This window comes from Coffea arabica, chromosome 9e (genome assembly GCF_036785885.1).
Source record: "Coffea arabica cultivar ET-39 chromosome 9e, Coffea Arabica ET-39 HiFi, whole genome shotgun sequence".
Lineage (NCBI taxonomy): Eukaryota > Viridiplantae > Streptophyta > Magnoliopsida > Gentianales > Rubiaceae > Coffea > Coffea arabica.
In genome coordinates, this window is record NC_092327.1 from 40487250 (window position 1) to 40513221 (window position 25972).

Genomic DNA, 25972 nt, shown 5'->3' on the forward strand with positions numbered 1-25972 from the left:
CCGTACACTGATTGTATGACTTTTACTGTAATCGTAACTTTCGACAGAGACAGCTCGGTGCACCTAAATATTTTGTCCAAGTCCACAGAAGGGCTTGCAGTGGCGTGCAAAAGATGCAGTACGTATTTATGTATTGCTGCTTTCAATATGTTTTGACATGACAAACCTGCAGAATCCAACGCCTCTAAGCAAGACTGAGGCAGGTTAAAAAGATGCTGATTTGATTCTGATTCAACGATCCAACGATCGGTTTTTTTTCTTCTTCTTAATTTGCACGTGACGATACTCTCCACCGACAATTTTTTTAATCTGATCAATTTTAGCCGTTGATTCGACGCAAATCAATGGCTCAATACAAACTATGTAAAGTCCAGCGATACAAATGAAGAAATTTTTTGCTATAACTAGGTCATCAAATTCATCCATTTCATTTGCACCAACCCCATTTCTCTCTGTTGTCCATCCCCATTTGTGGATTGTTCATCTCCATATACCCAGACTTGTCTCAAATTTTTCTTCCCATTTGTATGTAGATTGTGTTCAACAACCACTACAACAACTCCACCAATTTCCCCTATTCCTCTCGGTCACCCTCTCTCTCATTTGTCACAAGACACACAACACACTTAACACAACTCCACACACAACTCTCCTCTCTCTCAAAAAGAAAAAAAGGGTAGAAGAAAGCAGAGGAGAAGTGTTTTATTTCAGGAGCTCTTTTTCCTCCAAAACTTGGTCCGCACGATTGGAAGGCCCTCACTGTATCATTGAGGTTTTTGTTTTTCTCTTATGTTCCCATTTATATTAAATCATGTTTCATTGTTCAGTTTCCATTTCTTTTATTTGAGAGAATGTGATGGTTGGAATTGGAATTTATGTTTCTTCTTTGAGGACATAATCAACTGGCTTTTGATTTCATTCATATGCTTATATGGCTTTGTGCGTTTCCTCTTCTTTTGTTTTTCTTTTCCTTTTTCCTGTTTTTTATAGCCAAGAATATTTTCTGTTTCTTTTTAGTATTCATGTTGTGCATGGGTTTTAGCTGAATAGCTTTAGGCTTTTAGGGATTAATTCTGATGGTTCAAAATCCATCATATCTAGCGCATGTTTAAAAAAAATGGCTAAATGAAAAATCGAATAAATTTCATATATATATATATATATTTTGGTTAAAAATAGATGGTATTAACTAGTTTATAGCCTGAAAATATTTTGATATTCAAATTTTTGAAATTTTTGAGTCCAAATATCATAAAATGGGTTTCTTAAGTTGTGGGCTGTTTTGGCTTTAATATTTTATTTTATTTGTTATTTTTTGGTAAACTAATATCACAGTAGCATTGTAGAATGGGCGAGGCTTATTTTGCTATATTTTGGTGATGGTTTGGTTGAGTTTTAAAAATAATGGCTCAACTGTAAATTGCTTGTTTGGGCATTTTTAGTTCATTTTTTACACAAAAAAAAAGGCCAAAAATGGATTCTATGTAAAAAAAATCGAGTGAGGAGATATATTTTGGCAAATTTAGGGATCAAAGAAGTTGTTGGTGACCAGCAACCAGCGACGGTGCCACCATCGGTGTTGCCATGGTCTCCAGCGAGAAGTTGCAGCTGTGACCGGTAAGGAAGAAGAAGAGAGGGGAAGAAGAAGAAAAAAAATGAAAGAAAAGAAAGAAAAAGGAGGAAAAAAAAAGACGGGTTTGTTTCTTTTAAAACATTGGGCTAGTGTTTGTTTTTTGCTTAGGTTTGTGTTTTCTTTTTGGGTTATTATCAGTTTACCTCCTTCAACTATATCACTACTATCAGTTTACCCCCTAACGTTATCTTTTAGTCACTTCACCCCTATAAGTAATTCAACTCAATATGTTAAAAAATTTTGGACAAAAATACCCTTTTATTTTATAGCATTACTGTATTGTTATTATTACTTTATTCCTTTAAATTATAGCGATATAATCGCTTTAATTTCTAACATTATTTTCTAGCATGGTCAAAAAATTTTAAATATATTTACCTTTTATATATATAATTAAAAATAAAAAATTTAGAATTATTATTCTTCTTTTTTTTTCACTTTAAGAGATCAAAAAATATAAAAATAAAAGGGTTATCTCAAATTTCTTTTTTCACACTTATTAATATTAGGAAAAGAAAAAGTGATAGGAAAAAAGGAGACAAAATTAAATTTTGTAAAAAAATAATAATAATAAAGAAAAGTCTAACATTATCGTATTAATTTAATGTTGTTATAAGTAGGATTGAAACCTGGTGGTAAATAGTAAAGTAAAATAATTTTAAAATAATAAAAGTATTTAATTCTTTCTTATTTGTATTTTTTTAAAAAAGAATTGAGCTCTCTCTCTATCTCTCCCCCCTCTCCCTCCCCTTCCCAATCTTTTTATTTTTTTTAATATTAATAAGATTGCCAAGAGGAAAGAGATTAATGTTTTGACTTTTTTTCTTGATACTAAAGAGGAGAAGAACCATTCTAAATTTTTTTATTATTTTTATTATATAAAGAGGAGGGTACTTTCTTCTAAAGTTTTTTAACTTGCTAAATTGGTTTAATGGTGAGATAAATTGTCTAAAAAATAACTCTATGAGGTAAATTGATAATGAGACTATAGTTTATAGGGGTAAAGTGATAATAACTTTAAGGGGTAAACTTGTCTTTTTACTTTAATTAACAAATTCTGTTAAGTTTGACCGTTAGTTTTGGGGGTAAAATGACTAAAAGATAACGTTAAGGGGGAAATTGATAGTTGCATCGAACGTTAAGGGGGTAAAGTGATAATAACCCTTTCTTTTTGTTGAGTTTGGTGCTAGGTTTTGGAGTTTAGGCCCAATGTCTTTGTTTAGTTAATTGAGCTTATTGGTTCTTTTTACAAGACAATATGCAGGAGTGTTTGGAAAGAGATGATTTGAGATAAAATAATTTACTTCACAAATTGTAATCACCTTTTTATCTCACATACATCACATCACAAAAAGTGCTACAGTAATTATCTCAAATAAATCATTCAAATAAACTCCTATCCAAACAAACTCGTTTTCTTTTGGGTCAAAGTAGTGTGGTCCAAATACTAAAAAGTGACACAAATTATTTTGTTTGTATTTTTCTCAAATCAAAAACCACATTTTGCAATTTAACCTTAATCTTTGAGTAATTTTATTATGACACAAAAATTTTGAATTTCTTTCATTTAGACCCTTAATTTAATTGCATTTTGGCCTCTAAACTTTATTTTTATTTAATTTTGACCACTAATCTTTTACAAAATTATATTTTTAACCTCAAAAACTTTCTAATTTTTACAATTTAATCCCTAGTGACTTTTTGATTTCACTACTATGATTGTTTCTTGTTTTTAATTGCCAATGATGTTACTTTTAAGTGCATTTAATTTGTAATTTTTAGATGTTTTTAGTATATTTTTATGTTCTCTTTTTTAAAAATATTTCTAATTAAATTAGTGTCGTGATCCTTTTATTTATTTTTAGTATAAATAAAGTAATCTTCCCTCATTATAGTCCAATTCTTCAAAAGAGAGGTACCCCTATTATCCTTTAAATTTTGATTATGTGCTCTTATGTGTTTCTACGTGCTCCTATGTGTTTATATATCTTATATGTTTTCTTTTATTTATTTACTTTAAGTTGATATTCATTTTCATGTCTATTTAACAACTATTTGGAGGGTATTTGAATATCCGAGATGTAATTGATAGGTTATATTTTTCTTTTTGCACAAGTAATTAGATAGATAGTTATAATAAATAGGCTTGATAGGTTTTATTCTCTTGTATTTTTCCATTTTAAATTATAGTAAGGTCCCTATTTGTAATAAATAAGCTAGATAAGTTTATTTTCTCGTGTTCCCTGTTTAGATTGCATTTAGGTCCCCTGATGTAATAGATAAATTTTTGTATTTATGTGATTTATGTGCTTATGTGTTTTATTCATTTTCCTTAAGATTTTGCAACTAGATTATTATATTTATGTGTTATATGCTCTATGTGTTTCTATGTGTTATTTGCTTTAATTTACGCTTTATATGTTTTGCTACAAATGATGAATGCATGATATCACTATACTAGTCCAATGTTAGTTACGACTATTTCTCACTTCTTCGTTAGTCTAATGCTAATGAGAATTTATACAAATAAGTTAATCCAATGCTAGACTTGTAGGTCCCATCCAAGCGTTGGATTTATCATTTGTATGTTATTCATTGCATTTTCAATCATTTTTTCTATTTTAGCAATTTTTCTCATTTGTATGTTATTTTCTCTTACATTATTCCCTTATCCTCATATGCATCAGTCATATCATTTAGACTTATTTTTCATTTAAAAAATTAGAAAATAAATTAATTAATTTGCTTGTTTAGATTAGAAGAGTTACTATTCGAATATGAAAAATGGGAGAGTATGACTTTTGTAACCTTAGCACACTATTACTTTATAAGAAGGAAAATTGTGTCACAAGTTTCCATTTTTCGTACCCATTATGTTGCATCCCCTTTTCTTTGAGTACTTATACCTATACATATAAAGTTTAATATTTTTCTTTGAATCTCATCTTTACATACTCGTGACTCTTTCAAGAGATTATTTTGAATTTCGCAATTAATGCGATTGATACCAATTAGATATTGAATGGATATTTTGTCCCTCTTGATATCTCCATTGAGTTTAGATTTGCATTCATATGGAAAACATCCAAATAGGATAAGTTTAAGGGTTAGATTAGAAAAATTTTGACTAAATCTCACAACTAATTTATGTTAGATTGAAAGGGTGCCTTAGATTTGAATTGATTGAACCTTTGCCTTTCCTTTCTTCAACTGTGACTCCCGAACTCATTTTCTTTCATTTTCAACGATCTAAAAGTGTCAAAAAGGGTTTCATTTTATTTTATTTTTATTTTTTTAATTTATTTTTTAAAAAATATTTTTGAGTGACTTGGTACACCTAAAATTAACACCAAGTGGCGACTCCTTTTTTTAAACTCTTTTTAGACTAAATTTTAGGTCCAAATTGTCGCATTTGTAGACTCATTTAGGTCCCTTTTTTTGCTTATTTGATAAAATGAAAAACACATTTTTTTCATTAGATATTTTATCTCAAAAATTGGGCGCGATAGGTTTTATCCCTTCTGTCTTCCTAAAGTAAATTGATGAAAGCAGTGGATTCTAAAAGCAGTGTCCATCAGTATCTTCCCTCTCGGCATAAATAGAGGTCATCCGAAGCCAGAAGTCGAACCTCCGTCAAATTTGTCAACTAAACAGGTACGGGTCAAGACCTTGATGGTAAAGCATTTGATGTTGTGCATTTAATTATAAAACAATGTTGACAGTGAAGTTTATTAATTAATAGTATTTAGTAATTATTTTATGCATACTATTAATTAGTATTAATTAATAGTTATCTATAGTAATAGTAAAGTAAATAATAATAATAAATGGTAAATTGTAATAGTAAATTGCAATAGAAAATAATAAATAGTAATAGTAACAGTAATAGCAATAGCAATAGTAAATAGTAAATAGTAATAGTAATGGCGAATTTCTTGAAATTTTGTACTAAATTTAGGGTCGCTGCATTAAATATTCATTTAATTTTCAAAATTTTTCGCCGCTACTGCTAGAACTAAAAAAGGAAATGTGTAAAAAAAAAAAGGATTTGCTACCTGTCATATAGCATGTGATTAAGCAATATTAAGAAAAAATTCTAATCGCTGCATCCCTTTTGGAAGCAGCGACCTTTTTTAAAAAAAATTAAAATCAAAATTTTTAATTTTTGTTATCAGTAATCCTTAAACCCTAATCCTAAATCCTAAACTCTAAACCATAATTTATCAAGGATTAGATTGTGACTTAAAACAAAAGTTACCTTTAAAATATGCTATTGTTTCCATCATAATTGGGGATTGATAATCGATGAATGGCTAGAAGTGAGATTTATGTTTCATTTTAAAATGTAAAAATTAATTTAAATTAAAATATGTCGAAATCATATCTTATTTTGAATTTTGTTTTGATTTTATGAATAATATAAAGTACAATAAATGATGTAGCATCTAATGATAAATATCTAATATAACTAAATAAAAAGTATTGTGATAGTTTAAAATGGCAGGTTTGATAAGGAAAAAATCTTGAAATTTGAATTTCACCAAACAACTCAATTTTTGCCCTTATCACGTAGAGTGGTAGAACAATTGTATTTCTAATGTATTTCCCTCATATGGTAGATCTTGCTGCAACCGTAACCTTTTTGATCCTCTAAGTAGTACCTGCACTCCCTTAGGTATTTATTCCTCATCATCATTCGAGGGGTCCATCATGGAAGTCTGATTGCATTTGGGATAAGAATGATCTATAGACGTAGTGAAAAGAGTATCACAAGGAATGGTGTTTGCGTCCATTTGAAAAATTGGTGAAAAACCTATCGAAAACTCTAAGAAGTCATACATACGAGTAGGGGTGCATTTGATTTGAATTGAACTCGAGTAATGCACTATTCGAACTTGATTCGAGATAAAATAACTGAACTCGAGCTTGTCGAACTTTTAGAAGTCAACCTTGAGCTCAATCTTAACTTTAGTTTACCTTACTCGAGTTCAAACTCGATCTCAAGTTTAATTAAATCTAATCGAGTCAAATCAAACTCAATCAAGCATATTTGAGTGTAATCGAGTTTAATCGAGCCTATTCAAGTTTAATCAAACTTACATAATAAAAATTAATAATTTACATATAATTTTAAACAAAGTATTGACATTTCATAATAATAAAAATAAAAAATTAAAATATATATGATAAAAAGTTTGATTAGGCTCGTCAAGTCTTCGAATACAAAATATTGGAACTTAAGCTCGACTTGAAAGTTCAAACGAATAGTTTGAATTTGATCGATACGAGCTCGAGTTGAACTGTTGATCGAGTAGTTCGTGAGTTCGAATCTAGCTATTTAGTTTAGCATCACCCCTAGATACAAGCAAGATCCTCGTTGAACTCATTATTGGGCAAAAATAACATATGTGACATAATAGAAGGCGATCCAGCACCTGCCATATAGTCGAATGCGGGTATGAGGATACATTTTACAAGGAAATGACCTACGAAGGTAGGAACACATGGAGGTGTGGAGAAAACTCTAAAATAGAGAAATTAAGTGACAACAGCAAGATCGTATCCGACATGTGCTGAAATTTGAATAACTTGTATAACATGCATTTCATCATCACGTAATGAGGTGCCCCTCCTACGATATCTACCTCCATGATTCCTATCACATACCTGTCTAGGTAGATGTTCGACAGGACTCTCAAAAGGGGCAGTATGAGAGATAGATAGCCCGATATCCTGATGGTCAAAGGGTCTAACTGCCATCAATATTTTCTGATTTAAGTATTGTAATGTTCCAAAAGTCTTTTCTCATATTGATGCAAAATCAGAATACGTATACTGAGTAGAATTGGCCAGATCAAGAAACCTATTACAGATCAAGTCAATTCGGAATACAGTATCAACCTGTTAAAAGAAGAATTTATGTATTATAGTGATTTAGTTGGGATTTTTTTAAATATAACATATAGTTAGAAGGAATAAAAAAATATGTTATAATTTACCAAATAGTCAAAATGTCTCCTATCTCCTCGATAGTCATCACGTCGGGGGTGCTCAAAACAGGAGGTGTAAAGTAGTGAACTGTACGATTATAGTATCATATCATATATTCCTCCATGGATCAAAACAATGGTTTCGAACATATGCTCCAGTACAATGTTCCCAGTATTCAACCCAACAACTATGATACTAGATGCAATCCTTCTCGACATGGCCTGATCAATGAAGGGAATGTAATTTTTTGTCTGTGTCAATATCATCGGGTATGAGTTGACGCATTTTAATTTGTCATAGTACCTACTATGAAAAGTGAAATTCGACAACCTCTCAATATATCAACGGAACTACTGACCGCTAGATATGTCATTTGAAAAAGCAATAGATGAAAAGATGTGCAATAAGGTCATCAAGATATGGCTCCTAAATAAAATATGATAATAAGGAAGTGAAATTAGTAATGAAAGGAAAATAAAAAATGATTCTATAATAACAACATTCATCAATAGAATATCTCATCAATACCTATCCTGGTAAACTAATTACAAAATCAGGATACAACATGCGAGGACATTATTTCGTTGTACGACAGCCGATCCATTGACCGCCTCAAGGAAATTCATTTTCCTGTGCAGCTGGAACTAGGCCTGTCAACGGGTTGGGTCTAGACCCGGATCCGGACCGGATCCGTGAAATTATTACGGGTATGGGTAGGGATTTAATTCCGTTTCTCGGATCCGGATCCGGATCCGTTTTGTCAAACAAAAAAATGGATCGGATACGGAATATAGTATTCCGACCCGTATAAGACCCGGATCCGGATATAAATGAATTAATAATTTAAAAAATATATATTTATCAATATAATTTGATTAGGGTGATGTATTTGAATAAAGTCAATTTGATTTCTTTTTTTATTTGATTTTTTATTTGCATTAGTTAGAAATTAGTTTACAAATATATTTTTTTCTCATTTTTATTAGAAATTATAAATTTTGCTAAATTTGTTCGGTAGACCCGACCCGGATCCGGGACCCGCCGGATCCGGATCCGGAACATAGGATAAAAGACCCGTCGGGTCCGGTATAGTAATTCGAGTCCGGGTCCGGAATAATGAATTCCGGCCCGGACCCGGCCCGTTGACAGCCCTAGCTGGAACCAACATGGTGGGATGAATTGTGAGTATCTTTTCTCATGATCATAATTGTTATGAAAGAAAAAATTGTCCAAGGCATATAATTTAGGCATTTAAGTGAATTTAAAACGCTCTAAAATCTAAAAACTATCCCATTCTCACCTGTAAAAGTATATATGAGTTTGCAGTGCAACTTGTGAATGCCAGCGATACTTGAGAAAGACGGAAGTATAAACACATAAGTGTGGCATAGCCCCAATTGTATTGGCTCATACCTTCTATATCTCAGATGTAATCTAACCAATAGCAACTGACAATGTTGCCGCATGTGTTAGCAAACAACTGTCCCCTAAATAAAATCAACATGTAGTATCAAAAATGCTAGCAAACTAATTCTTTTGGTGTAGCATGTGGATGAGACTTATACAAAAACTCTAATATGGATACAAGTTTCAATCTCTCACCCTTAAAGTGTTGGATCTTTGGCCCGAACTATAAAATTTTTTGGATCAAATTCTTTTTTTGGGCCACAGATTGATTTTGATCGAGCAACATGATTGCTAATTCATCAACACGACGGCTCAATAACACTTCCACATCTTGTAAAATAACAATGGCCTCACCCATCGGAAGTTGAAATATGTGGATATTTTGCCTCCATCGCTCAGTAAGTACGATAATCAAATCATGAACAAATTGAAAGTAACCTGGTAGTATGATCCCCAGAAGCTTACCTCATGAAGATGGTGCATTATATACGAGTTCAAATAATTGTGTACTAGATTTTAGAAAAATTTGTGTGATCTAATTCAAATCATTGTGTTTCACGATTGTGAGGCAGGTTATCACACGGATCTAGTACACAATGAAGTCATCAAGATTTGAACCCCACGTATCACATATACTATTGAGCACAAGTCATCATTATGTACATGATCATTGTATTCAATAGAAGTCATTATTGTGTACACAAATCATTGACAGCCAGTCACACGAATCTAGTACAATGATCCCCAGAAAAATCATTATGTACATAATCATTGTGTTCAATAGAAGTCATCATTATGTATAAGAATTATTCTGAAATCTAGTATATAATTATTTGAACCCGCGTATAGCATATTATTTTTGTGAGACAGGTTTCTAGGGATCATAAAAGTAAACTGCTTTTAGTTTGATCATGACTTGATCACCACGCTTACTGAGTGATGAAAGCAGGAGACCCACATATTTCATCTTCCTATGGATGAGGCAACCATCATTTGACAAGACGTGGAGGTGTTACGGAGCCTCCGTATTAATGGGTAACTAGTCACGCTACTCTATCGAAATCGATCTATGGCTCAGAAGAAGAATTTGATCAAGGAACTTTTAGAGTTCAGACCGGAGATTTGGCATTTTAAGGATGGAAAATTGAAACTTGTACCCATATTAAAGTTTTTGTACGAGACTCATCTAGATGATGCACCAAAAGAATTAGTCTGCCATCATTTTTTATGCTAGATATTGATCTTATTTGAGGGATAGTTGTTTGCTGACACATACAGCAACGTTGTTAAATGTCATTGATTAGATTACATTTGAGACATAAAAGGTATAAACCAATACAGTTGGGACTATGTCACACTTGCATATTTATATTCCTGTCTCTCCAAAGTATCGCAGGCATCCACGAGTTGCATTGCAGCCCCATATATGTTTTTACAGGTGAGAATGGAACAACTTTTGGATTTTGGATAGTCTTAAATTCACTTGAATGCCTAATTTATATGCCTTGGATAATTTTTTTCTTTCGAAATAGTTATGATCATGGGAAAAGATATCCACAATTCATCCCATCATGTTGGTTCTAGTTGCATAGGAAACGAATTTTCTAAAGGCGGTCGGTAGGTCGACAATCATATGACAAAATACATGCGCTCGCATGTTATGTCTTCCCTTCGTGATCAATTTACCAAAATAAGCATTGATAAGATATTCTATTGATAAATGTTGTTATTGTAAAGCCATTCTTTATTTTTCTTTAATTACTAATTTCACTTCTTGATTGTCATATTTTATTTGGGACCTTTATTCTAATGACCTTATTGCACATTTTTTCGCTTATTGCTCTGTTGGGCGATACATCTAACGGTCAGTAGTTCCATTAATATATTGGAAGGTTATCGAATTTCACTTTTCATAGTTGGTACTATGGCAATTTGGGATGCATCAATTCATACCCGACGATGTTGACACAAGGCAAAAATTGCATTCCCTATGCCGATTAGGCCGTTCTAGAAAGGATTGTACTCAATACCATAGTCGTTGGGTTAACAACTAAGAGCGTCGTACTAGAGCATATGTTCGAGACCATCGTCATGATCCGTGCAGGTCTATGGAGGAATACATGACATGGTACCATAATTATATATTTCACTACATTACACATCATATTTTACAGCAGCCCCAATGTGATAACCATCGAGGAGTTGGGGGCCAATTTGACTAATTAGTAAATTATTACATATTTTCTCTTTTCTTCTAATTATATGTTATATTTGAAAAATATCCCAACTAAATCACTATAATATATAAATTCTTTTAACAGATTGATACTGTGTTCCAAATTAGCTCCACCTACAATAGGTACCTCAATTTTGCCAATCCTACTCAATGTTCGCATCTCGATCTTACATCAATACTAGAGGAGGCTTTTGGGACATTACAATACTTAAATCAGAAAATGCAGATGGCAGTTGGATCCTTTGACTGTCAGAATATTGGGCCATCTATCTCTCATGCTATCCATTTTGAGATACTTGTCAAACATCTACCCAGACAGGTGCGTGGTAGGAACTAGGGAGGTAGGCGTCGTAAGAGGGGTGCCTCTTTATGTGATGATGATGTGCCTGCTACACAAGCTATTCAGAGTTCAGTACATGCCAGATACAACCATGTCATTGTGACTCAAATTTTTCATTTTAGAGATTTCTCTACACCTCCATGTGTTCCTATCTTTGGAGATTATTTTCTCATGACACGTATCCTCATACCCTCATTTGACTATATGACAAGTGTTGAATTGTCCTCTATTATGTCACATACGTCATTTCAGTCCTATAATGAGTCCGGTGATGGCTTTGCTCGTATCTACGACTTTCTAAGGTCTTCAATGGGCTTTTCACCTGTTTTTTTAAATGGACACAAACATTGTTTCTCGTGATGCTCCTTCCATTACAACTACAGATCGTTCCTATTTCATATACAGTCAGACTCTCATGGTGGACATCTCAGATGATGATAAGGAGAAACAAATGCCTAAGAAATTGCAAGCACTACCTAGGAGGTTTGAACGGGTATAGCTATAGCAAGATTTACCACACAGGCGAATACATTTAAGATGTGGCTTCTCTACCAATCTGCACGATAAAGGGCAATGGGCACGTTGATAGGTAAAATTCAGACTTCAAGATTTTTTTCTTATCAGACCTCCTGTTTTAAACAATGACAATACTATTTTGTTTAATTCTATTAGACATTTATCGATAGATGCTACAATATTTATCTTAACTTATATTATTTGTAAAACAAAAAAAATTCAAAATAGGATATGACTTCAACATATTTCAATTTAAATTAATTTTTTATTATAAAATGGAACCTAAACCTCGCTTCTAGCCATTCATTGATGATCAATCAATGGATATGATGGAAAAAATAGTAGATTTTAAAGGTAATTTTGTTTGAAGGCATAATCTAATCCTTGATAAATTAGGGTTTAGGGATTACTAATAACAAAATTTAAAATTTTTTGAAAAATGTCGCTGCATTCAATTAAGATGCAGCGATCATAATTTTTTTTTAAAATATTACTCTGTTGCATGCTATATGACATGCGACAAATCCTTTTTAAAAAAAAAAGATTTCCCTTTTTAATTTTAGCAGCAGGGAAAAAATTAGAAATTAAATGAATATTTCATGACCGCTGCATTTGGCCCTAAGTTTAGCACAAAATCTCTAGGAACACCACTTTTAGGATTTTTTTTGAATTTAGTAATATTTTATGAAATTTGCCCTCAAAGTCCATGTCCTATTGCATTTCATCAAAACATGTTCATATACTTTCTATCCAACTTTTAAGCCATATTATGGACTAACCGATTTCTTATTCTTCTTCATTCTAATTATTTGTTTGGTCTTCTTTTCCGACTGTGGGATGCAGTGCTAAAACATAAATATTTTATCAAGTATGACAAAAATAAAAAAAGACTAGCAAGAAAGCATAAAACTGCAAGTTAAAAGCATAAATTTACTTACTAGTTTGAAATTAATCCATTGGCCACCTAACCAATCGTGATGTAGTCTCAATTGGTCCAAGGGACAAAATAGTTTGATTGATATTTCCCATTTATGATGCATATCCATCACCCATCACTCAGAAATATAAGTCACCCAGGTCATACAAGTTTTTTGAATTACCCAAGTCATACAAGTTGAAACAACTTATCGAAACATGTGAAAGCAAAGGTCAGAGCTAATCAACACTGACAACCTCTTTTGATGGTTCAGATTCATCTTCTAGTAGGTCAACATATTGAGTTTTTTTATTTCTTTTGTGGTTAGGGTGCAAAATTAGGGTTAGGGAAAGGAAAAATTGGGGAAAATGGAGGATCATGCCACATGGTCCTTTACTTACTTTTGTGGTCAATGATGGTTGACAAATACACCTGATTAACCCATTCTATATTAGGTTAAAAATTTATGTGGGTTGACAAATTTACCCTTTAAAAGTTGATCACGTGATGCTTTCGTGATTTATTCCAACCAAAATATGGCTAAAAAGGTGATGAAGGATAAAAATTAGCATTTTTACTTATGAGGGACTAAAATGAATCATTTTCATTTTGAATGGCTAAAATTTCATATCAACTACATATGGGGGACTATTACTGTAATTTTCCTATATAGGAAAGACTCATTGGTTGGGAACCCACCAGACACTACCTTCATAAAGCTAAACGCTAGTGGCTTCTCGAAAAGTAAACCTAGAACAGCAAGTGCTGGTGGTGTGTTTCGTGATCATATGGGTACTTGGATACTTACTTTGGTAATTTGGTTACAGTAGGTGCATGGGGAGCACGACCAACAGCGTGGCTGAGGCTTGGACGATTAGAGAGGGACTTCACGTTGCAATTCAACAAAAAATTTTCACCCATATTATTGTTGAATCTGACTCTAAAGTCATTATTGATATAATTAATAGGGATGATGTTGACAATCACTTACTTTCTCCCCCATTTTATCAGATCGCAGAGAACTTGTCCAACAGATTTTACGAGTTTTTTTTTAAAGAGTTTGAATGGATTCGGTTCCAATCACTATTACGAATTAGGGGATGACTCTAGGATCATAAGTGATTCTACGAGTCAAGTTTAAGCATATCCTCAAAGAATCAAATATATGCGCGATCGATCAGTTGGCTAAACTGGGAACTCAGCAAGAAAAGGATTTTGTATCGCAACTACTCCCTCCTCCTCTCGTAAGCAGTATCTTATATATATATTTATGACATTAGAGGAGATAAGTTTCTTAGGATGGTTGTAGAAGATCTATGTTAATTTAATTTAAAGTCCTTTTTCTACCGCAAAAAAAAAAAAAAGCTTTTTAATAGGAAGATATATCACTTGGAAAGTATAAAAGGCTACATAACATGCATTAAGTAGAACTGCTTATAACTAAACATACTAGTGAGATTTTGAAAATTTCTTGAAGTTTCATTAAAAATAAAAAATGTCTATGCTATCTTTAATAGAAACTCTCTTAAATGAAACATTTTGTGGGAATGTTTGACTGCAATGATCTAATATCATTTTATCAGTTATGCTTTACTTGAATTTTTTTTTTAAAAGCACTTCTTGTGCTCAGCTTGAATTCTAGCCTTGGTTTTTTTTTTTCACAGCAATTCAGATTACCATTATAGACTAAACTCTGATTTTCAAACCTAATTTCCAAATATGCTGTACTTAATAGATATCTTCTCTAGTTAGTGCAAATAAATTTGATTTTCATACTTAGCAATGCATTATACATACAAGAAGAAGAGGAAAAGAATCCTTGTTTGGACAGTCAAAGAAAAATTGCTACGTTTTCCGTGAACACATTTCCCAATCACCTTTTTACCTCACATATATCAAATCGCTACAGTAATTTTTCTACAAAAAATCTAGAAAAATGCAATCCAAACACAAAACTTTTGCGTTGGATCTAGTTGCTCGGACTTGGCTTGTAACTTGCATAACTTTTAGGTTGGATTAGGTCTTGAGACAAAACCATACAATCTAGACAGCTATGAAAATAATGAAATGAAGATGGGAGCAACCAAAATGATGAAGGATGTTGTGGTTTATGACTCCACAAAGCAATGGCCAATATTTGTCAGCCAAGTCGTCCTTGCAGAAAGTAAAGATACAAAACCAAGTTTTATAACTTGATCGATAAAAAAAAAAACCAACAGCAAGCAATGTACATGTATCTGGTCATTGCTACCATTGTCATGGATATCAATAAACTGAAGGATGATTTTGATGAACATCGCTTTTCCTTCGCTAGGAGGGAGAACAACTATGTCAGTCATAAGTTGGCAAAATTTGCTATGAACTTGAAAGGATGTTTGCTGAATAGAAGTGTGACTTCCCAGTCTGGCTGCTTGAAAGTGCTCATGCAGATTTTAGGAGAGTAGTTGCTCTAATATTGTAATCCTTATTTCAGTAATGAAATGTTGTCATTTTGGAGGAGGAAAAAAGAAGCAATGTACATGTACCTGGTGGCAAAACGTGTATCAATTTTCTGGCTTGTTCGAGCCTTGACTTCTCACAAGATCTTCTACAGTCAAACAAAACAATTATTTTTCTTTGTTTATTAGTATTTTTTTGTCCTCAAAGCCCATCTTAATTGGTAAGAATATTAGTTACATGATAATGAGATGCTGATTCGACTCTCAAACTTCTCCTTTTTTCCCTTCCCCTTAATGCTTGTACTCTTCTCTAAAACAAAAAAAAAAAAAAAAAAATTTCAAGTAGTATTTTTTTTTCTTTTTTTCCCATTTTTTGTGCGCGCATGTTTATTTTTATTTTCATTTTTTTGGGGTGCGCGTACAAGGGAAATTAGAAACCTTATAAGTTCGATCTAGCTGCTCGAACTCGACTCTTAAGTTCACATGATCTATCTGCTTGGACTTGGATTGAAACTCACATAAACAATTAGGGCTGAGTTTGTACTCAAGATTGTAAGTTGTAACTTCAGCTTCAAATTACTATGATCTGGATTTCGGATAGAAGTCTGACAAGCAAGATTCATATGCATGGTGTCTAGCTACAAATGATGGAAGTTAAAAGGTAAGCATCACCAAATTGAAAACGAAGTAAATTTTCATTACAAGTTACAAGCAAGCCATCGTAGCCTTGATAGATAACTGTAGTTGAATTTCCGGAAAGAACATTATTGATTAAAGAAAAAAAAAAAGAAGAGAAAGAAACGATGAGTAATAAAGAAGGGAACACGAATCCATATCTCCAAAATTATGCTTGTGATATAATCAAACACGTTTCACCTAATGAGTCATGCTTCCATATTGTTGCACCGGCCTTTGCTTTTGCTTTCTGCGGTAGAAATGAGGTCTAATCAATTCTAAATTGAGTCAGGCCGAAAGATCAGCCCATTAGTTGGCTAACTAAAGAAATGATGGTATTGCTGCACTTGCCCACCAAAAGCTCCACTCTAACAACTCCAATAGGATTTTGACAAAAAAAAAAAAAACAACTCCAATAGGAGGGTTTTTTTTTTCTTTTGAAACTAAATTTCATTTCATCTGATTAATGGGGTAATAGAACTACAGGTTGTTCCAATAATCAATTGAATAGTTTATTGAAGGTATTTACCTGTTTTCTGAAAATTAGTTTCTTAGACATTATATATATATATATATATATATGTGTGTTTGGAATGTAAATTATTTGGGATAATTTTGTGAAAAAGTACTGTAATACTTTTTTGATATGATATATGTGAGATAAAAAGAAAATTGGAAAATGTGTTGATGATTCAAGCAAATCAGTATGTGTAAATAAGGTGTAAATAAAGTGAAATAATTGACAATCCAAACATCGTTGGCTCTATTTTCACAAATAGCAATACCATATATATATATTGGGGAAACAAAGGCGGCGATTGCTTTTTTCAGAAACAAGTACTTAAAAAAAGAAAAATTTAGAGTAAGTAAGGGTCAAAAGAAATATATGAATTTAGTAATATTTTCAAAAATTAGGGATCTTGGGTCCAATTTCTTCTCTCTTTTTTTTTCCTCCTTATTTCTTAAATCTCTCCCTTCTTTAGTAAAGATAATAAATAAATAAAATAAATTAGTAGTCGTCAATAATAATAATAATAATAATCCTTCCGAGAAAAAGACAATCTTTATTATTGATTAAAAGAAAAAAAAAAGGAGAAAAGAGGGAAGGGACACGAGTGAAAATGATTAAAAAAGCATTTTTTTTCTATTAAAAACTAACTCAACGCCGACAAAATTTGGAATCATTGTACTCTCATTGTACCAATTACAACTCTTACTATAAATGAAGGGTCAAAAGCTATATATACGAATTTACCCTTCTCTTCTTCTTTAGTAAAGATAATAATAAATAAATAAAACGAATTCAGTAGTAGTCAAATAGTAATAAAAAAAAATAATCCTTCAAAAATAATTAATAATAAAAAAAGGGACACCACTCAAAAATGATTTTTTTTTTTTTAAAAAAAGCGCTATTTTATTTATTTGAAACCTGTACCAATTGCGACTCTTGCCGGACCAACCAAGAATATAGGGGACGTGTAAAGCTTGAGAGAAAAGCGCCAAGCAGAACGAGAAGAAGAAGATGACGACGAAAGAATTCCGCCCTTTCCTCAACCACTATATATATTATGCTCCTGGCCCTATCTACAGTCTCCAGTATTCAACCACGTTTTTTTCTAATAGAAATAATATATACTACTGGCAGTAATATTTTTCAGGTCCAGTAGTATAAATTAGGTGGAGTAGGTGTTTTCTCTCGATTGAACTGCTACTACTGCTACTGGTAGTTGGATGGATTTTGATGGTTTGTTGTTGATTTAAAGTAGTAGCGGCAGTAGCAGTAGCAGTAGAAATAAAAAATTTTTGTTTGATTTTAGAAAAAAAAAAAGCGACAAAAACTGCAACCTATCATTCTTTCTTTGTTTGGGTCAAATTCTATGCTTTGTGATAATCAATGGCTGATTTTGAGCCATTACTGTTGCGGAGACGCGACGCCGATGCTGCGGTTGCCGTCGCCGTTGCCGATCTTGGAGAAGACAAGCAAGACGTCGTTGAAGCCGCCAAGGATAACAAAATCACTCCTCCTAGACCTAGAGTCGCTTCCCTCGACGTCTTTCGCGGACTCTCTGTTTTTGTAAGCATTTTCACTCCCGAGCAGTTTCCGGTTTGCCATCTTACTTTTACATTATGACTTCATTTGATTACTTCACTACTATACCGCCAGTATTCTCTTTTTTTTTTTTTTGTATTTTTTATTTTTTTTTCTTTACTAGAATTACTCTGTTAACAAAATATTGCCTAATTTTCATTTCTTATTGGTCAAACAGCTATAATTTCCGAGCTTTTAACTATAGCTAATTAATACTACTACTGCTAACTAATACAACATGCTTTAAAATTTTTTTCTTTTTTTTTCCTTCTCGTTTTCTTATGCAGTGTTGTTTATGCGATAAGCATTAATGACCTTAAAATTGTTTGTGTAATTGGCATTTATGACCTTATAGCACCTTTTTTTTTTTTGGCACCCTTAATGTTGTTGTTGCTTCTATTTGTCTTATGCTAATTGCTCTAGTTTTTGCTGCATGGCTTTAGGGAAAAAAACGAACATTTTACTAATTTTTTGTACCTAATCTGTACTTAAAATGTTTATTTAATCCAAAAGATTACGTGTTTTCTTGTAAATTAGCGCATTTCCATGAAAGCCATAGAGCTCTGTGTGTCAGTTAATTTTATTGCCTATATTTGTTTGCATGTATCTGCTGTTTTCCAGTTGGCAATAATTTTTTTTGCTTACGCAGCTTATGATGCTTGTGGATTATGCTGGCTCCATTTTCCCCATTATAGCTCATTCACCTTGGAATGGTCTACACTTGGCAGATTTTGTGATGCCTTTCTTCCTTTTTGTTGCTGGAGTTTCCCTGGCGATTGTATACAAGGTATACACTTTGTCGCAAAAGAGGTCCAAATTCTACATTGATGGAGTGTATAATTGTTTAAGCATCATGACTGAGGCACAAATCATTGACTTTCACTAAAATTGATTGCATATCCAAAAAGAGGATTTGCTGTACTTGATGTTCCATTAGAAATTGACCAGTTTTATAGTCCCACATAATTGCATCTAATTGGGCTTGCTGCTTTTTGGCTTCATAATTTTAGAAAGTCCCAGACAGAATACAAGCTTCATGGAAGGTAGTTTTAAGGGCATTGAAGCTCTTCTTCCTTGGCATTCTTCTTCAAGGTAATGCTCAAACAATTTCCACCTGTTAGCCCTTAATTTCTTTTATATGTTTTATCCCATGTTCAAATTGGTGCAAGCTTCAATTCCTTGTGCAAACTTAAAGTGCCATCGTCACTTATCAGGAAAGTTTTCGCTATTATTAGAATGCATAAAAACCAAGTATTTGAAACTTTTTAAGAGGATTAGTATTCAGTTTATTGGCAAGTCAAGAATCAGGCTTTTATTTGCATTCCATAAGGTTGACAGCTGGTTTGCTATATTATGGTGAATTTGGGGTCATCTGAATTTTGAAATGCTTACATTGCTACTTGGCATCCAGTGTGAAATTGTCTGCTAGAGTGAAACATCACGTTCTTCTTTTATCTACTCTGTTTCTTGCAACCTTGTTTCTTATGTGGCTTAATACCCTGTCATTTGGTAATACTTGCTACTTACATTAAAATTTTTTACTCGAACTAAGGAACAAAAGAGGACAACAATGTGGGCCGTGTGTGAGCTGTTCTTCTTGGTACTATGCTACTTCAGTAAAACCGTCTGCAATCAAATTAAGAAATGAAAGAGGATGCTGTAAATTATTTTTAAGCCTTCTTGGTAATTGGACCCTACTGATCAACAAAATCTGATATTCACCTTGTTCTGCTGAAAATCATATCTTTAAGTCAGAATGAGGTATATACAGATATCCGAAGAACATAAAAGTGACATACTTTTGAAAGCCGATGTTTATTCTCCCATGTCAAAGTCATGGATCTTTCTTCTTCATATCTTGTTTGTGCTCGTTAATGCTGGAAGTTCGTAAGAAGGAAAAAAGACATGTTTTGCATGCTGTTGCTGCTAGAAGATTTCACGTTTTTATAGGTTAGTAACTAATATGGCGCTGCTTTGTGTGTATTAGGCGGTTACTTGCATGGAGTAACTTCAATGACATATGGCGTGGACATTGAAAGACTACGAATTCTTGGAATTTTGCAGGTGCCATTTTACTTTCACAGTATTTGGAATTTTGTAGGTGCCATTTTACCTGCACAGTATTTTATTCCTTGCTATTGATTACAACAAAATGACTACACTTGCCTTTTCAAATTAATCATACACAATTCTAGTGGTGATTGGTGTATCCTAAGAGTCATTAAACCACCAGACTATAGCTCTATATTCTACTCTTCTCCCTCGCACCAATGTTCCTCTTACCCCTTGTGAAAAAGTATAGGAAACCATGATTGGGGCAAGCAAGGTAAGGTAGCATGACTTCTCATTTTCATTCTATGATGGAAGTATGTTTATCCAGCATTCGCTATCTGATTGAGTCCTGGAACAAAAGAGTTCTTGTTGCAGCTCAATACTTTTTATTTGTTTGTTTATTTATTTATTTTTTTTTTTTTGGCAAATTTTTCATGTACCATCTTGAGGAAAAGTTTATAACCAATTTTGACCAGTGCAGAGGATAGCTATTGGATACCTTGTAGCAGCTTTGTGTGAGATTTGGCTTCCACGTCGAAGGTGGAGGAAGGAAGGTTTCCCAGGGAATTATCTTTGTCACTGGTAAGGTTTTTTTTTCCCTCTTTTTCTTTTTCTTTTTTCTCCCTCTTGTTATTCCCTTTCATAGTCTAAGGTTATGAATTAAACTCATTATATGGTACGTTCTTGAAACAAAGAACTCTGCTCACGGGATTTCATTAGAAAGGGGTTTCATGATAAAATCTTCAAATAGAAGTTGTTAACTTGGTTGCAGAATTGCTCAAAAGAAAAAAAAAAGCCTTTGTTGCAGAGACTTCTTTTGATGTATAAAATGTTTAAACTTTTGAAATACTTTAGCATGGTAATAAAGGAGCTATTGCACCCTTGTAAACATTGCAAGTTGCTAAATTATGCAAATTTGATAGTCCAATCATAGATTAAGTATATTCATAACGGAAATAAATCCCTATTTAGACTATCCAAAAGGCGAGCACTCATGTTGTGCTAAGCTGCATAAAATTATTAACTATGTATTTATATTATTCAATTTGTGCGAAGTATTCTTTGCGATAATGAGCATTCTTTTAAGTCTTACATTTTTTGGCAAATATTTAGGCCTATGGTTTCACTTGTAGACCATGTAATACATGCAATAGCAGCATGGGTTTTCTTTTATTTCATACATCACTATATCACTTTTCTAAATCATTAATCATTATACCCATGTGGCTACGGGATATACCACATGGTCTGCCACAGAATTCGTAGACCTTTGGTGACTTAATTTTAATGTTGTCCACATGGCTCTCTTTTTCTGTTACAGTTTTTGCGTCCTTGTCTTTTCAGGTTCATTGTGCTCTCACTGGTTGCTGTATACGTAGGATTATTACATGGGTTGTATGTCCCTGATTGGAAATTTATCTCTGCAAATAACGGTGGCATTTATGAGGTAAGAGTGCTTATGATTCTCAAATTTACTTTTACCCATTCACGACTGTCGTTGACAGCTAGACATGATTATTGTGGTACTTTCTGCTTTTTGTAAACCCTAAAAAAGCAAGAATTAGGATTTCTAGCCTGTGATTGGTAAATTGATTGGAGAATTCTGTGAATTAGTTGCTGTGCTATGTTCTTCAAAGTTGGAAAATTGGAAATTACATATCAAATGGTATGGTCATTAATACTCGAGTTCAGGGTGAAATCTGCAACTTTTGGGTTGTGCGAACCTAACTAGCTATTTTTAAAATGAAAGTTATTTCTGCTTTTACAATAGTAATATTGACAAACCTATAACTACATAATATCCATTTATAACCACTTCGTAGCATTGCAAAATGCAATTTTTTTTTTTTAAACCTATTACAAGTTGCAGAATGTTTTGTCTTATCTTCAGTTTGTCTGTTTTCAAATGTATACAAAGAACTTTGCCTGCTGTATTTACTTTTTAAACAACTGCAGTTGTACATTGAATTATTGATGTTTATGTTTGTTACTCATGTAAGTACAAAATTCTTCATCCTTTTGTAGGTGAAATGTTCTGTAAGAGGTGATCTACAACCTGGTTGTAACTCTGCTGGAATGATTGATCGATATATTCTTGGTATTCAGCATCTGTATAATAAACCTGTATATCGAAATCTGAAGGTATTTCTAGTTGAAAGTTAGTTGTTGTAATGTTCAGATAGCACCATGCAGTTCATCAGTATATATGTGATATTGTTTTTGACAGGTATGCAATACAAACAGTGTGCCTTCTTGGTGCCTTGCACCTTTTGAGCCTGAAGGTATTCTAAGGTAACCTATTGATTACACCAATGAATCAAAGTGCTTATCGAGTCTTCTTGGTTTCTCATTTTAACCTTTAGCCTTGTACCTCCTCTTCCTATTGCTACTTATTTTGAACAATAGTTGGTTATTTGATTCAGTAAAAGAATAGGTAACAGTAAGATATTCTAAGCTTTGGTTCCTTCACACCAAACCTGTAACATTATTAATTTAGTTAAACCAACATATTCTGCAGCTCAATAACAGCTGCTGTGAGTTGCATTCTTGGACTGCAATCTGGTCATATTCTTGTACACTTTCAGGTGAGTTGCATTCACTTTGCTTTTCCATATGGTCAACATATTTCTCTTATTCTAATCCCCACACCCAATTAGCGTGAAGAAGGCCTCAGTTGTGAACAAAATAGCAATTCTATCATTCAAATCATGACACCCAATGGGTGTGATGAAGATTTTATTTGTAGTAAGAGGATGTGAATAGCAAAGACAAACATGTGGATGTATATCTGTATATTTATGTTTGTACTTGTATTACTTGCTTACTGCACTTGGACCTTTTGCCTGTTGAAGATTCGTTGGACTGCGCTGTAGACAAGAATAATTATGTTAAAAGTAACTGATGAATTAAGTTTACACAGCTGATTATTTTGCATGAGACAGGTGGAATATCACGTATCATGTAACTTTATACGTCCTTAAGGGCGTACAACTTGTTTTTATGTAAAAGAAATAAGATTGCTGCTATAGTACTTTGATTAATGTTACCACTAATTACTTGTTTATGCATCACTGGCCATGGTCATTGACCGACTAAAGTCATCCTTCAGAGAGGTAATCCAGAAGCCTGCATTATATTTAGGAGTTCTTAGAACTCTAATTAGTTGATCAAGCCAGTTCTGTTGTCATGCCATCTATTTGTGTTTGTATTCTTCTATTTATGTCAGTATCAGAGTGGAGCTAAGGCTAAAAAATTTGTATTACAGGACCATAAGGAGCGGCTATATAACTGGTCCCTGTTGTCATTCTCATTTCTGGCTCTTGGTTTGTTGCTCTCCTTAATAGGTACATTTTATTGATTCTTAGCTACGCCAACATTTGAAAATGCATATTTAAAAGGTCGGGCATTTGCCTTTGTAGCAATAAAATCTTTTGTATTATTGCTAAAAATATAGGTGTTTTTCTTTTACTTTTTGGCTTGTTTACCTGTCAAGAAATGCATTTTCCGTGAAGAGTTTTGTTCCTAATGGATACATTCAAAGAAACAAGTACTGGAGCATGCAGTAGCATAATTGATGTGGTTATCAATTCATTCTTGTGTCAGATTGTTGCCTTTTTTTATTCGAGATTACCCCTCTGGAAGTTTTATATGTTATTGTCAACTAAATGACAATGAATCAGATTTTAGTACTCTGTTTGTTGGCCTTCCAGGTATTCCCTTGAATAAATCCCTGTACACAATAAGTTATTTACTGGTGACATCGGCAACTGCTGGAATTACATTTTGCTTACTCTATGTACTGGTAAGTTTCTGATTGAAATGCTAACTTTCATGTGTCCGTGTACTGTGCTACATTGTTTGTGACTGGTGTGGTCAATAAGAAATTATCCCCCCCCCCCTTCCCCATTTAACAGATTTTTTATTCTTCCACTTTAAAACCACTTCATCCAAAGGAAAACACACGATACCTTCATTACCGACCCATCCCAACTTAAAATTCAGATTTAGGGTAAGTATCATTCTAAGTGAACCATGTGTGGAGTCACTACTTTGTACAGTTTAAAATTACGATAAACAATAGAAAAACAGTAGTTCATTTTGAATTAATCTCCCTTGAAGAAAGTTGACTTGCATTTCAATATATCAAAAGAGAAATATCAAATTTGACTTGGCACGCAGGGTGCTTATATTAGGCATATTACCATCTGAAACCAGTGAGCCCCATTTTGACCCACTCTTGTCGTGGCCTGTAGCCCTAAGAACCTTTTAGACTCACTTTTCAATTGAATTGACAAAAGTCCATTAAGGAGCTTGTATCTAGTCTTTGAATGTTGTGATGTCATCTCCGGCTCATTGTAGTCTGAACTTGAATTTGATTTTTAATGTTACTATAATTATCCGCCCTGTTTGTAATTATATGAGAATGATTTGTTATTACTGATTACATGCTCTCTTTACTTGAAGGTTGATGTTTGTGGATGGAGGCGCTTAACTTGTGTGTTGGAATGGATGGGAAAGCACTCCCTTAGCATCTTCATCCTTGTAACTTCAAATATTGCTGTAATTATGATTCAAGGGTTTTACTGGAGAGCTCCGGAGAATAACATCGTAAGTCAATAGAATCGACCAACTAAATGACTTAAGAAAAGATTAGCTGATTTGACTAGGGTCTTAGAGATCTTCCTGTTTTCTTCCTTCCTTCGCCAGTCTTTTCTGGTGTTCCTTTTCCTTCTATACAAGCTGCTTGTTAGCTTCTTAGCTTGAAATTCTCGAAGAATTGACCCCCCTTTTTCCTTTTACTGAATCCTCAGGTTCACTGGATCATAACACACGTAGCACACAAATGATTTTTTGCTAACTCTGAAGCCACCAGAACCTCCTTAGCATCAGTCAGATGGGGGTTGCGTTCTTATGATTATGGCTCTCTTAGGGGAAACTTCTGGCATATGTTCTTGGTAGCAGCTGAAGGAGGCTAACAACCAACTATTTTGTAGCAGTATCGTTTTTGACAGTCGAGGATGTGGCGTCGAGTCGATGGCCCTCCATATGGACGGACACCCATATTAATAGGCTGTTGAAACCCGAGCAGTGCATTTTCCTGGAAGCCCCATGTCTTTGCTCAATGTTCAATATCATCAACAATAGTGTCAAATTATTTGCTTAGGTGAGAAAATCAGGATGAAGGTTTGTCATCTCTTACAGAGTTAGTCCCTCGATTTTGATTGTGTAAATACACTGTTCACAGATGATCAAATGAATTGAGAATACGAAGAGGCACTACGTAGCCACGCAAACAGAAAAATAGCACCAATAAACAGAAAACAGAAAAAGAACGAAACTGACATCGCACCTGAAAGTTAATTTCTTTGGTTACGAAGTTCTAGTCTCGCACTTGCGTGATGTTTTGGCCTAACAGATTCGGTACTTCGTTTTCAAAATTTAGTAGTACTGCTCCTTCTGAAGCTGAAAAAAAAAAAAGAAAAAAGAGAGATACGTGACACTCGAAATTCCGTATAGATTGCTATTTTTCGGAATTCAATAGGATTTGAAACAGGATTGTTCGAACGGATGAACTAGTTATGAAATCAAACTGCATTGATAGCCTGTGTCCTTGCTCGCTGGGGAGTTAGATTTGCTTCAATTGTTTGTCTTCCGCTATTTCAAGAGTTTGTTGACATT

At 33.4% G+C, this 25972-nt stretch overlaps 1 protein-coding gene and 1 long non-coding RNA gene across 3 annotated transcripts; both read left to right on the forward strand.

Annotated features, from left to right (window-relative positions):
* Positions 1-6819: 6819 nt before the first annotated feature.
* Positions 6820-14072, forward strand: LOC140014731 (uncharacterized). Its single transcript, XR_011821359.1, has 2 exons — positions 6820-12196; positions 13867-14072. It is a non-coding gene; the product is annotated as an uncharacterized lncRNA (long non-coding RNA).
* A 3514-nt stretch (positions 14073-17586) lies between these two features.
* LOC113710207 (uncharacterized) lies at positions 17587-25570 on the forward strand. 2 transcript variants are annotated; one of them, XM_027233084.2, is made up of 14 exons: positions 17588-17875; positions 18079-18226; positions 18891-19028; positions 19252-19333; positions 20229-20305; positions 20775-20875; positions 21638-21740; positions 22319-22435; positions 22521-22585; positions 22812-22878; positions 23559-23637; positions 24004-24095; positions 24758-24901; positions 25105-25570. In XM_027233084.2, the coding sequence occupies exons 3-14, from the start codon at positions 18894-18896 to the stop codon at positions 25138-25140; spliced, it is 1098 nt and encodes a 365-aa protein (XP_027088885.1). In that variant the 5' UTR covers positions 17588-17875; positions 18079-18226; positions 18891-18893; the 3' UTR covers positions 25141-25570. The 2 variants fall into 2 exon arrangements, with proteins under 2 accessions (XP_027088884.1, XP_027088885.1); XM_027233083.2 differs by having other exon boundaries at positions 17587-18226.
* Positions 25571-25972: the final 402 nt, after the last annotated feature.

Excerpts from the sequence above, each read along its gene's own strand:
- LOC113710207 (XM_027233083.2), top strand. The coding sequence starts at position 18,047 with ATGGCTGATTTTGAGCCATTACTGTTGCGGAGACGCGACGCCGATGCT. Across the intron at positions 19,334-20,228 it reads CCTTGGCATTCTTCTTCAAG|GCGGTTACTTGCATGGAGTA; the intron begins GTAATGCTCAAA and ends TGTGTGTATTAG. Across the intron at positions 21,741-22,318 it reads ATAACGGTGGCATTTATGAG|GTGAAATGTTCTGTAAGAGG; the intron begins GTAAGAGTGCTT and ends ATCCTTTTGTAG.